The sequence below is a fragment of the Desmodus rotundus genome, chromosome 9 (genome assembly GCF_022682495.2).
Source record: "Desmodus rotundus isolate HL8 chromosome 9, HLdesRot8A.1, whole genome shotgun sequence".
In the NCBI taxonomy this organism is placed as follows: Eukaryota; Metazoa; Chordata; class Mammalia; order Chiroptera; family Phyllostomidae; genus Desmodus; species Desmodus rotundus.
In genome coordinates, this window is record NC_071395.1 from 86,679,723 (window position 1) to 86,693,304 (window position 13,582).

A 13,582-nucleotide genomic window follows, 5' to 3' on the forward strand; every position below is an offset into this window, starting at 1 on the left:
ACCTTATGTCATTCCTCACCTCAAGAAATAAGAGATGGTAGCATGGTGCACGGTACTGATGCTAAGTTGTGTTGGTCCACCTCTGGACTTTAGCAGGCTGAACTGTACATCTCCACGGAGACTCAAGCAGTCTGCAACATCTGTATGCCTGCTGAAAAGAACTTATATTTCATTCAAAATACGTACTGAGAGTAGGCACTATGACAATTGATCTTTCATCATGCAGTTAGTGTAAGTGTGAACCATGCCGACCTTAGGACCGAGGTGCTTTTTTTCACTCACAGGATCATGTCTAAAAATGCACCACTTGTGGATGCTCAGTGCAGTCGCCATTTTGTGATCTTAGATATACTTGGAGGGAAAGCAGAGGCAGTGTTTCCCCATCAGTGAGTGAGGCCACGGTCATCAGTTAATTTGTTTCTAAAGCCCAGTGGACTCCTGTACCCCCAAGAGTGTGGCACTTCATGGGCACCTGAGGCCCCTGTCTAATGAGGAAGCATCCTGCCAGCCCATATTTCAGCCTAGTGGCAGAGGTATGGTAACACGGCTTAGCACACCGGGCCACAGCGCATTTCCTTCGGTGCATTTCGGCATCTTCTCGGGTTCCAGTGGGTGAACAGGAAGAAGAGGAAGAATCACAAAAGTATACACTTGGAGGCCTAGTAGAATAAGTGGAGTCAGCTAGGTGGACTAAAGGACTCAGTTATCAAAAACAAGGAGATAGGGGAAAATGTAAAAGTGTGATGTCATGGAAACTAAGAGAACATGTAAACACGGACAGGTGTGCAACACCTTTTCAGAGAGATTGTGCAGGTGGCGAGATGAGAGGAGTCTTTTGTATCTGCCATCTAAAGTGCTTACCGTGCTCTTACTGGATACTTGATGGTACGTTATTTGTTTTTTTCCCAATTGTTTTTCAGATGTCACATTCCCCCCAAACTTTAAATTCCCCTAGGAGCAATACAACATTCCCTTTTATGTAACAATTCCTCAAAATAGTATAGTTTTCTAACACGTAGACTTAGCAAACACACTCTCCCGGAGTTTTCAATTCCATCTTTGTCACTCGCTAACTGTGTTGCCTTGAGGATGTTATTTAATGTCTCTGGACCCTAGAGTTCCCGTATGTGAAGGGAGGGATAGGGTGCATGATTACATGAAAGAGTTGTGAGGATTAAAGTGCACAATGCACGCTAAATTCTTAATGCCTAGCATTTGCGTAATATTCAATGAACTGAGTAATTTACTAGTTTTAAAACTTACTAGTTGTAGTGTTATTAGTATATTAATAAGACCCAGCCATGGTTTAATAAAGTGTTCAAACATACTTATTGACCAATAAACTGATCCTTAAAGCAGAAAATTAAATTATTTTCAACTCAACCCTAACATTTACGAGAAATCTAACAGAAAATCAGTCCATTCCAATCAAAATGCATAATCTCAGAAAAAGCATATATTTGGAATGGGCACTTAATAGAGCAAGTGTGACAATTAGAAAACTTCAGTCTAGGTGAGGGGCAATATAGATTTTTTATAAGGCCAGATATATACAGGGCCCAGCAGATGTGATGCCTGCTTGAGTGTGGCTGGGAAGGTAATAACATGAGTGTAATAATTTATAGTTTTAGTTTGAACATTTCCCCCAAAATATCATATGCTGTTGAGTGTGATAGACATTGTTATGTTATGGAATTACATGTTATGATTTTTTAATAAAAGATTTTATAATAAAAGGGGTGTTATTTGTACTAGTCCCAGTATTCTCACTATCAAAAGCTTATCCTTTCCCATTTCCTTCTGAAAGGGGTTTATCTGCATGTAGGAAAATTCTGATACACAGGACAAGAACACCTACATCTTAAATGTTTTCTCAAATATCAATGGACTGAATATGTTTGACATGCTATGTATTTCAACTTGCCTTGTAGAGCTCAATCAGCTTGGTAGAAACCCTTATGTTCAGAGATTTGTACTTACCTGCTACAGTCTGGGGCATGATATTTATTCCCCAATTCGTCTTGGATGGATTTGTAGCTTTTGTGACAGAGGTAAGAAATATTATCAACCGTGTCACTAATTTTGAATATGTAACCTGTTAAAATGCTTTGCTCAAATCTACAAAGACAGAGAATAGGCTCCGGGGTCTCTGAGGCTGGGGTGGGGAAGGGGAGTGACAGGAAATGCATATGATGGAAATGTTCTTAAGTTAAATTGTGGTGTTGCTCTCACAAGTCTGTAAATTTACTAAAAATCCTTCAATTGCACACTTAAAATAGGTGAATTTTATGGTGTGAAAATTTAGCCTCAATAAAGCTATTAAAAAGAGCTTTGCCAGAGTTTCAAGTGCAGCTGATAAACTCTAGAGGGTCAGAGGATTCTTCTAATGAAAAGCAATGTTTAAACACAGTCCTGAAGAGTAAGACTTAGTGGGAGAGCGGGGCAGTAGGTGAGCATGTTCTGTAGAGGGAAGCAGTGGCATTGAAGCAGGAAAGACCAGGAAGCATTAAATACACTGAATGTGATTCAAATGGACAGAAATGTACAATGCGATGAGCAGAAGAGCGGAGTCAGGAACATACTTTCGGGGGCCCTGCATCATCTTGCATGAAGCAGCTTTAAGTAAAGTTGGGCTTCCAACTGGGCTTCCCCGAGTTTGTGTTCTTGGGGGTCTGGAAAAGCCTTCCATCTGTAAAAACACATTTCTGTTGACTGAGCAATGTCTGAAATTCTGAATTGAAAATTTATTCCTTCGTAAAGCATTTTTGTCCTAAAATAGAAGTAGACCTGCCAAGTGAAATACATCACTCTGGACCCGTCACACTTATTTAGGAGTAGTGAGTTACTTGTTGAGTGCATTAATTGATGGAGAAAGAATCACACAACGGGACTAATTATTGTGGTGGAAACAGTCATCACGGGGGTGGGAAAGGACCCTGAAAAGGCTGGCGATGGCTCTGTAGGACAAATACTGTTGATGCCTACAACTTATCATGATGAAGTCACCTCTCTCTGTTATGCTTTCAGTTGCTTTTCAGCAAACATTAAACTAAAATATTAAAGAAAAAAGAGGAATTGGAAAAGATAAACATAGAGAGACATTCAGAGTTGAGTAGGGATCCCTTCACGTCTCAGAAGGGAACTGCTTGTCACCAGTGCACACAGGGGACTCAAGCTTAGGGAAAGTATTCAATATGTGAAATTCCATATTATTGAAGTGGAGATTGTGAAGCTGATGAATTTTCATGTAGCCATTTATTTTTTGCCTTTGCAGAGAATCTTTGATCACCGAAGAGAAAGTGAAGACCAATATTACATTCTGAGTGGAATTGATTTACTCGTATGCCTAATAGTAAGAAAGTTTTTCTAACTCACCACCTATTTCTTGAGGAGGGGGGAAGTTATCATTTACTGTAACAACTATTTGGTCTTGCCAGAAGTGTGCCAACTTTAAAGGTGTTTTAGTCTTAGAATAAGCCATTACATCCCAACATGATTCTCAACCCTAGAGTTATTTTTATATGCATGAATGGATGGTATAAATCCAGAATTCAATGTGAAATTATGTTTCATATTTATTCATTATGTATACAGCCCCCTCCAAATATGAGAGACCTTGTCAAAAATACAGATCTAATATGCCCTGCCTGGGTGGTTCAGTTGGTAGGAGCATCACCCTGTACACCAAGAGCCTGTGGGTTCGATTCCCAGTAATGGCACATTCCTAGGTTGAGGGCTCCATCCTTGGTCTGGACATATATGGGAGGCAAATGATCAATGTTTCTCTCTCCCTCCCTCTCTCTCTAAAATCAATAAAAGTCATATCCTCTGGTGAGGATTTAAAAACATACAGATGAAGTATAACTTAAATCCTTTGAATTCGAGGTAAAAAAGTAAAAGCTAAATAATTAAAATGAAAGGGGAAAAAATGACAATGTTCATATATTTAGACTGAAGGAAGCTGCTGTCTTTGAATGCAATGCATCAATACTTCTTTAGGCATAGGAGCAACTACAGAGAGAAGTCCCTGCCCTCGTGGAGTTTACGTTTTGGTAAAAGAAGACAGATAATAGACTGAATAGATACTGTATGCCAGGTCCGATGGGTGGTCAGGAAAGGGCTGGCTGAGAAATAAAGGTCAGAGGAAGGCAGGAAGCAAGCTGAAGAGATAGCTTGGGGAAGAGCATTCCCATAAGGGGGGACAAGAGTCACCCTGGCTTGTTCCAGGGTCAAGCAGGAGACCTGTCTGATTGTGGCAGAGTGACCAAAGAGGAGAGTGGTCCCAGAGGTCAGAAGTAATAGGGTGACGTGCGGGTGGATGGAAGGTATTACACAGAGTATACTCGGTCACTCAGGATTTTGACTTGACTTTGAGTAACCAAGGAGTCATTGGTGAGTTTTCAGCAAAGTGCTGTGTCAGGACATGTTTTAAAAGAGGAGCTCTGGTGGCTGTGTTAGAATAGATGTTTGGAGCACCGGGAGAAGAAGGAGACCGGGGAGAAATGTATTGTAATATTATTATATTTGTTCTTTGTTTAATAATGAGAAATGATAACGACCTGGGCCTGGGTGGGAGCAGCACAAATACAGGTGAGAAGTAGTTGGGTTCTGGGTAATTCTGAAGGCAAAACAGAATTTGCTGGCAGCCTGAATGCGGCTGTGAGAAGAAAGGAGCCAGGCCCACTAAGCCAAATTATCGCTGTGTAGCTGGCCGTCTCCCCTGCTCTGTAAGATGATCCACATCCATTTTACCTGAACACAAAAGGCCACCAATTTAATTCATATGTTTAAATAATATTTGTGAACGAAATGCCTAAATAGAACTGTTTCTCTTTGCTCCTAGCCTTACCTTCAGGCTTTGCTATTCATTTTTGTTCTAAGATGCCTGGAAATAAAGTATGGGCAGAAAACAATGCAAAAGGATCCTGTTTTCAGGTCGGGTAAAGCTTCATTTCCCACTTCATATCGCGCTTGGATACTCCCAGCTAGTGGCTGTACTGTCAGCCCGTTGACGCAGACTTTTCTTTACGATGTGGACAGCGCGCTGGTTTCCATGACAGTCAGCGGGCTGCTGGCTCCCTGCTGAGACAGGGCTCCCAGGCAGAGCTCCACACTACCCTGCTGAGGGAAGCTTTCAGTGCCTCAGATTTAACGAGCGCTCCAGTGTGCCATTCTGCAACCCAAGATGGTGACACATCCCAGAACAGAGGAGATGGGGTGGAATTGGTTGAGCAACATAGTTCTGAGAGCTTCACAAGTGGCGGGGGGGAGGACTCCAGAAAGGGTGAATGACAAGAGATACTAAGGCAAACGTTGGGTCAATTAGATGGGCTCAGAATAAACAGAGGATATGTGGGTGACCTGATTTTTAAAGAAGCAGTAACACTTGCCAGCAGATTGGAAAATGTCAAGGATACTAACTAAAAGAATGAGAACCACACTGCAAAAGGGATTCTGGCTATGAGGGTGGGAATTTGGGGCAGACGCAGAAGCAGCGGTCACAGGGCCATCAGCAGCAGCAGCAGCAACTGACTGAAAGAAAGGGACAATGGTAAAATCACCAGGGGGCTGATATTTGATCCACCTTTGACAATGAGAACGATCACGTGACATACGTTTTCATGTTCTCCACAGAAGTTCCCCCCAGAGAAGAGAGGCCCAGCCGTGTGCAGAGGAACCTGTCGATGAAGACGAAGATGTTCAAGCCGAGAGAATGAGAACAGCGACCGCCCTGACCACTTCGGACTTGGAGGGGGTAGGAAAGCAAGTGGCGAAGGGCATGTTAACGGAACTATCCAGGAAGTATCAATAACAGACGTTGATGTGGTGGTTTTCACCTTGAGAATTTGGCCTTTGGTGCATTTCCATAATTCTTTAATATGTAGGCACTTCTTTGGGGTGTCCTGGAAGCTCTAAGAAGCACACAAAGCATAATGGCTCTCTGCTCCTTTGGAGAAAAAATGGACCTTGATAATTAGAGCTATAATTTCAAAACCAGACATTTCATGACTTGCGGAATTTGTGGGAGTGAAATCTGTTACAAAAATCCTGAGTAGAGATTAAAATTTTAAGGGTTATTCTTTTCTTTGACTTACATAGGGTGATATTCCCATGAGTGAGACACTTCTGTTCTGGGAAGGCAATGAGCCAGCTTTCCTGAAATTATGCTGTTTTGCTCCACTCATTCAGAAGCAAGAAACATTAGTGAGTGTATGTTACATTTGAAAGGAGTAATAGGACTACCCTCAACTCAAACGACAATTCGGTTCATGACATAGGGCGTGAAGGATTCCAATGGGGAGAACATAGGAACATAAAGTCTCTGAAGTTTAAGAGGAAAATCAATTGTCATCCATTCCAGGACCCCGTCATAATCGCTAGCTGTCTGCACAAAAAATACGCAGGCCAGAAGAAAAATTGCTTTTCTAAGAGGAAGAAGAAAGTAGCAGCAAGAAATATCTCCTTCTGTGTTAAAAAAGGTTTGGAAGAGCCACTTTTTTACTCATCATTATTTTTAGAAATACACACCGAACACCTGTGTCATAGCCACCACTATACCTGCTGAAGCGTTCATTCATTCATTTAACATACATTTTTTGAGTGTCCCAGGGACTGTGTTGGGTTCTGAAAATATAATTGTGAAGTAAATAAGCAAGTTCCTGTCTGCATGGATTTTACATCCTATGAGGGGTCACTGAACAGAAATAACTTATCAAGAAAAGTCCCAAAGGTCACATAGGCGAGTTCTATGTGGAACATTCAAATGGGTGAAATGATACGTGTGACCTGGGGCTGCCTTCACTTAGGGTCAGGGAGGACCTTCCTTCAGCAGTAACTTTTAAGTCCGTAACTCCCACTGGGCAGTGAGAAGGTGGCTGCTGTGGAACGTGAGGAGATAAGATCGCCCCAGGTGGAGGAAACAGCGAGGGTGGGGACTCAGACCTGGGGATGCCTTGGGAGGGGTTGAGGCATACCCAGAGAAGCCAGAGGCTGCATTGGCAGGGGGGGGAAGGGGAAGGGATGCAGCTTTGTGAAATATGGCAGAGTTCAAATATTATATCAAGTTATTGGATGCTACCAGAGGGTTTTAAGACAGCGTTTTGTCATAATTTAATTTATTCTTTGAAAACAACAACAACACACACACACACTGGCTATTGCTTGTTTATAAATTTGGGTTGTGGACAAGTCACAAGGCTTTTATGTGAGTTCAGATGAAAGATGGCTTGAACACAGGTGGTAGCATTGGGGATGGAGACGATGCCCCTGACTTCCCAAGTTTAGGGGTCACTTACCCATGGAGTCAGCACATCAGCCATCTGCTATAGAAAACAATTGGGGCCCTTTTTTCACCAAATAAATAAATAAATAAAGGAAGGAAGGAAGGAAGGAAGGAATACAGATGTATTGACATCAAATTCATAAGCTTTTCACCAATATTTTCTATAACTATAGGAGTAAAAGGACATGTTTGGTGGATTGCATATGTGTTATAAATTTCAAAATGATGCTGAAGGGTTATTAAATAAGGTTGTTGAAGTCCATGTCCATGAGTCCTTCTTCCTTTTTGCTCAACACCTTCACCCCCTTGTAGGGGTTGGAGGTATAAGGAGACTAAATAGTAATGGGGAAAAAATATAGTAAAATAAAAAATAAGGTAATTGAAGAAAAACAGTTTTATGTTAATCAATATCTCACTTCTGGTATTGATCATTATTGATTCTCTTTCAGGTGAAATATTGGGGTTGCTGGGACCCAATGGCGCTGGTAAAAGCTCGTCTGTTAGAATGGTGTCTGGGGTCACGGACCCGACTGCTGGCAAGGTAGTAAAAAATGAAGGAACATTTCCCGTTCCCACAAGAGACATTTCATGATCAATATACATTATATCTTTGTGTAGTTATGCTTTTAGTCATTTAAAAAGTTTTAATAATAAATACATAAAGTAATTTCTATATTTCTCTGATGCTCAAAAAAAATGTGGACATATCTAAAACCAGTTTCTTTGCTTAGGTGGAACTGAGAGGATGCGGTTCAGTGGGGAGGCATCAGGGAGATGGCACGGTCAAGTTCCTGGGGTACTGCCCGCAGGAGAACGTGCTGTGGCCCAACCTGACCATGAGGCAACACCTGGAGGTGTTCGCCACGGTGAAAGGGCTCCGGAAGCTGGACGCCGCAGTCGCCATCACCAGGTACACAGAGGGTGGTGTGGTTTCTTTGTGTCGAGAGGCAGGGAAGCTATGCGCCGATGATGAATTCACTACTAAAGAATGCGGAGTAGAAGCGACACCTCCACTTTTTCCGAGAGTGTCCGTGATAAAGCAGGGATGAAGGGCAAGAGCTGTTTTTGACAAGTGAATGCATCATCATCCATTTCAGTTCCAAATACACAATTCGACTCACTCTTTAAAGCTTTTTACAAGATGAAAAATCTTTCATGTCCCATAATAAACTGTGATTTTCCCTTGGTCCTTAGAGTTAGAGTTTTGAGAATAACAGCACCCAGCTTCCCTCCAAGGCTGTTCTTCCTCCACGTGATGGCATTTTCCCTGAATCCTCTCTCCGTGTGACATTCTCTTCCTGTCTCCCATCAGATTGGTGGGTACGTTCAAACTGCACAAACTGCTGAATGTCCCGGTGCAGAAATTAACAGCAGGAGCCGCTAGAAAGGTACGTGCGTGATGATGTTCTGAGGGCGGGGCGTGGCGGTGGCAGCAGCACCCAGGGGTGTTTCTCTGCATTCCAGCTGGGTTTTGTGCTGAGCATCCTGGGAAATTCTCCTATCCTGCTTCTGGATGAACCATGTACAGGCATGGACCCTATAGGACAGCAGCAAATGTGGTGAGAATTATCCCCCTCAGAGCCAGAAGAATAAATCTTATATAAAAGATGCATTTTTAAACTGACCTTAGCAAATCAAATCCACTGGTTCCCAGTTCGGTGAAGGTAATCCACATTATTAGGATAACAAATATTTAATAAACGGTTTCTCTAGTGTTGTGTCATATTCATGTGGTATTTACACTTAAAAAAATCAAAACAAAAACTCAAAGGATTTTGTTGGAGTTTTAGGTATTGTACTTTGCAGTGTATTTTAATCTTGTATTTTAATCTTGTCTTTTAATTATTGAGATGTCTATAACTGTTTCCTTAAAAACTATTAAGTTAGTGACATAATTTCTCCATTTCTTTGTCCCCCTTTTATCTAATCTGTCAATTTTATGTAACTTTTCTTAATTTTTTAATTCTTTTTAGTTTCCTAAGATTTTCCATTCGGGCTAATAAATTTTCTAGTCCACTTTCATATTTGTGGCTGCTCAACTTTTAAAAAGAACTTTGCCATGGAAGGTTTATACAAATGCAAAGAGAATCATTTATGAACCCATTCTACCCGGCACCCAATTTCAACAGTTACCCATAGAAGGTCAATGTTTCTTCACCTATACCTCCTCCCACTTTCTTTCCCCAATTATTTTGAAGCAAATACTAGGTGGCATGTCCTTTATTTATAAATATTTCAGTTAGTTTCTACAGAAGATATGGGTTTTTTTTTAACTTAACCAAATTACTATTATCACCCCTAAAAATATTTAAAACTTTTCTTTAGTCAGTAGTCCCATTTCCCTGTTTTTTTAAATTAGGATCTAAATATGATTCATAAACTGTATTTTGCCTATAAAATTTCCCTTTCATCTCCTTTTTTCCCCATGCTCTTTGTTTTAATGGTGTTTTGTTTCTTGTTTTTTGTTTTCTATTACTTCAGGCAGATGATCCAGGCAGCCATCAAAAACACAGAGAAGGGGGCCCTCCTGACCACTCACTGCCTGGCCGAGGCCGAGGCCATTTGTGACCGCATTGCCATCATGGTGTCCGGAAGGCTGAGGTGGGTGTCTTTCCATAGCTTTCCCTTGACCCCCCAAACTAGATTCCCTACGAAAAGGGGACAGTCCCCATGAGAAACTGGAGTTCCTTTCAGCTCCCTCAGTGATGCCCTTTCCCTTACCTTCGAAATTTAAGGCTGATGTAAAAAATTTCAGGGCAGTATTTATTCCAGCATGTTTTCCTTCTTGCTCATAGATGCATTGGCTCCATCCAACACCTGAAAAGCAAACTTTGCAAGGATTACATTCTAGAACTAAAAGTGAAGGAAACTTCTCAAGAGACTTTGGTCCACACTGAGATTCTGAAGCTTTTCCCACAGGCGGCACGGCAGGAAAGGTGAAAGGAGCTTTGATTTTGGAGAAACCTGTTGGCTTTACCCACTTGATGGTTCCTTTTTTGTTTGGTGGAACTTTAGGGTGATTTGACTTTATGGTGAAAGTTAGGGACCTCAATCAAAAACTGACTTGTTGAGTCTTGCTGATTATGAGATTTGGGAGTTACCTAGGAAGCTGTGTCCCCCAAGAGGAAGCCTGGAAACACAGCTTCCTGGGTTTCCTCTGCCATTCAAAGCTGAACCCCTTCTCTGGAGAGGGCCTGGAAAAATTTGGGGGAAGGAATTCCTGAGGGCTCAAACCCACACAGGACTGTGGTCAGGCCCGTGGTGGCCTTCTCGGACCTCCCTATAAATACTTATAATTTAAAAGACATGACTATTTAGGGTGAATCCCCTTCGTAGACAACAAATAGCAACTGAGATAATCAAGGAATTTCCTTTAATGGACTTTTCATGCCTCAAAGTGGAGACTAGAAAGGGGTGTATGTGTGTATGTGTGTGTGTATTTGTGTGTGTGTGTGTTATTGATGAGGGGGCAAGGAGGTGGAGCAGAAACTGAATTTGAAAGTCCTGGGAGAGATAAGCACTCCAAAGAAGCATAACATAACCGCTATTTCCATTTTAGCACAGTGAATGTACCATCTGAGGCACATGCCAGGCCACGTAACAATCCTATTCTTAGACCTCTGGTGTCACAAATCTGTGAAGCAGTTTTGATATAGGTGGGAAGACCGTGAGTGGTAAGGCTGGAAGAGCAGCGCCTGGGATGAAGAAGGCCAGTCCTGGAAGTCTGGGCAGCTGTGAGGCTACCGGGGAGCAGCAGACTTCTGTTTGGGAGGGAACTGAGAATGGGGCATGGGGGCTCACGGCCAGAAGAAGCATGTGGACCCGTGGGGCCCACAGTCGGTCCTGGCTCTTCTCTCCTCAGAGGTCAGGGACGCTGTTAAAGGCTTTGGACCCCCTCCCCTCTTATGTCCCTCTTTCCCAAACTCATACCTCTCTTCCCTTAGCTTTCTGGTGACAAGGGTAAAGTATTCAGTTGAGAATAATTCCAGCCTAATTTGAAGTAACTAATTCTGCATTAGTTCAGCATATCTGTGTTCAACAAGAAAAAGGTCTGAGTAAACTGGGCACAAGTATAATTATGCTGGATCTTTTCTGGGAGAACTATCTCCAAGGGCCAGCTATCAAACCCATCTTAAGAAACATCCATTGATAAATTATTTTATCTATTTCATATGTAAGCTTCATTAATGTGCATTATTTTTATTTCAAAGAGGAAATTGCTGAAAATATCAATATTTATTTGAATGGTCATTTCAAATGACCCCTGGAAACTCAAGGTCAAATATGACATTTTCCCATTCCCAGGCATTCCTCCTCCTTGACCTATAAACTGCCTGTGGTGGACGTTCACCCTCTGTCTCAGGCCTTTCGCAAATTAGAAGCAGGTAAGAATGACCAATTTTTAAAATAAAACTTTTGAAGAATTAATTCAGACTTAGATAATATGTTAATAGGAGATAATTGTGTAATACATTCTTAAAAATAGGTCCTATAGGGTATGATTTGAAGAATTCTAATAGTACATAATGGTGAGACTTACCCCAATTTTGGCTAATCCAAGTCTGTGGAAAGAGGTTTGTTTCCAGTACACATGGAAGCTGGAGAAAACACACAGTCGTGCTTGATTGGTTTTAATGTGACTTCGTGGCATTAACCTCAGAAAGCCCTTTAGTCCAGGCTGCTTTGCTTACATGTACAAATCCATTCATACCAAATGTCCCGAGTTACTACTTCATTCCTCCTGTTTTTCTGCCTTGGTTGATGCCCTTGCTTTGTATTTTATATTTCACCAATAAAATCAAGGCAACAGAAGGCTCCCCTGCATCTGCGCTATGTGTTCTGTCTCCCACTGGGGATGAACGAACGGTCTGTATCTCCAGCTCAGGCCGTCCCCTGCATGGTGCATAACTCCTCTTGCCACGTGAAATTGTCTTCTCTCTTTGTCATCATTTTTCCACTTTTTGTTGGATCATTCCTGAAAACAAACCATCATGGTGGAATTTCTGAGCATGGCATAGTGGCAAAGAGCTCCATCTCTGGCACTGGGATCTCTGGGTTCCCATCCCAGCTCTGCTGCTTACTTGTTAGGAGACACAGAACAAAGATGGGTAGTCCCCACATGTCTGGATGGCCCATCTCTAAAATGAGAAGGGCCAACACTGCCTTCTTGGCAGGGTTGTCAAGAGGAGTACATGAGCTCATTGGTAAAGAGCCCAGAACAGTGCCCAGCTCATCAGCAGTGCTTGACATAATGTTCATCTCTGGTTTGCTCATCCTACTCTAGACACCCTGAGTTCCTAAATGCTACCAGACATGCATAGTCCTGCATTGCTAATCCTTCTTTCTGGAGTTCTTCTTCCTGAATTTCCAGGCTGCTTCTGCTTCTTCACCCCTTTCAGGTTTCTGCCCAATTACTACTGTGGCCTTTCCTAACCATCGTGTAAAAAGAGTGAGCACCACTTCCCATTTCCCTTGCTTGATTCATTTTTTTCTCCATAGTAACAATGATTTACTTTATTATATGTAGAAATTAATATATACATTGTATATTGATTTCTTACTTGGTGCCCATAGGCCTCTTACTAGAATGCAAGCTACACAAAGGCAGGGGTTTTTGTTTTCACCTGTTTTGCTTACAGCTCTGTCCCAGGCACCTAAGGGTGGCTCCCACACATACGAGATTCTCAGTGTATAAATGATGCACTGTGAACACGTGAATATGTAAACCTGGCGACCCCTCTCATGCGGATCTGCTGGTGGGGAAGCCCAGCACAGAGCTGGTACAGCATACGAACTGGTCGAAGCAAAATTCCACAGAAGTCTTAGGTCCCTTTAAAGGCATAGAAGGGGATTGAAATCTTCCTCACGTGTAGGAATATATCAGTCAGTTATGCAGTTCCTTAAGGAACTGACATATCTCCCCAAGACATGTAGACTAACTAATAAAACACTTATTATCAAAAACTGATGTGAGAAAATTTTAATATCAGGATTAATTCAATGTGTATTTATATTCTTTCTGAGTTTTCATTATTTCATTCTTTCACCACGCATTTGTTTATTCAGCTCTACATTCCATTTATATGAACGATTTGTATTTTTATTTTGTATGACTGTAATAAAATTACTGGAAATAAATTATAAGCATCTACTCCCAGTTTCTTTCTTCCCCAGTGAAACATAATTTTAACCTGGAAGAATACAGCCTCTCTCAGTGCTCACTGGACAAGGTGAGTTAGTGCGGATGGTTCTGTATCGCTGCTCCTGTTTGTGGGGAAGACAACTGACAACTTGATCATT

At 41.8% G+C, this 13,582-nt stretch overlaps 1 protein-coding gene across 6 annotated transcripts in view; it reads left to right on the forward strand.

Moving 5' to 3' along the window:
- Positions 1–13,582, forward strand: part of ABCA6 (ATP binding cassette subfamily A member 6) — a 52,977-nt gene that overhangs the window by 37,664 nt on the left and 1,731 nt on the right. For 4 of the 6 annotated variants that reach the window (XM_045182468.3, XM_024573392.4, XM_045182470.3 and 1 more), the window contains 13 exons: positions 1,932–2,051; positions 3,275–3,352; positions 4,844–4,935; positions 5,635–5,755; positions 6,362–6,479; positions 7,732–7,823; positions 8,014–8,192; positions 8,595–8,670; positions 8,747–8,841; positions 9,764–9,883; positions 10,078–10,218; positions 11,588–11,667; positions 13,457–13,512. In XM_045182468.3, the coding sequence (XP_045038403.2) occupies positions 1,932–2,051; positions 3,275–3,352; positions 4,844–4,935; positions 5,635–5,755; positions 6,362–6,479; positions 7,732–7,823; positions 8,014–8,192; positions 8,595–8,670; positions 8,747–8,841; positions 9,764–9,883; positions 10,078–10,218; positions 11,588–11,667; positions 13,457–13,512 (1,368 nt within the window). Of the gene's footprint in view, positions 1–1,931; positions 2,052–3,274; positions 3,353–4,843; positions 4,936–5,634; positions 5,756–6,361; positions 6,480–7,731; positions 7,824–8,013; positions 8,193–8,594; positions 8,671–8,746; positions 8,842–9,763; positions 9,884–10,077; positions 10,219–11,587; positions 11,668–13,440; positions 13,513–13,582 lie in introns of those variants that run through there. The other 2 variants (XM_045182472.3, XM_045182473.3) reach the window with 2 other exon arrangements.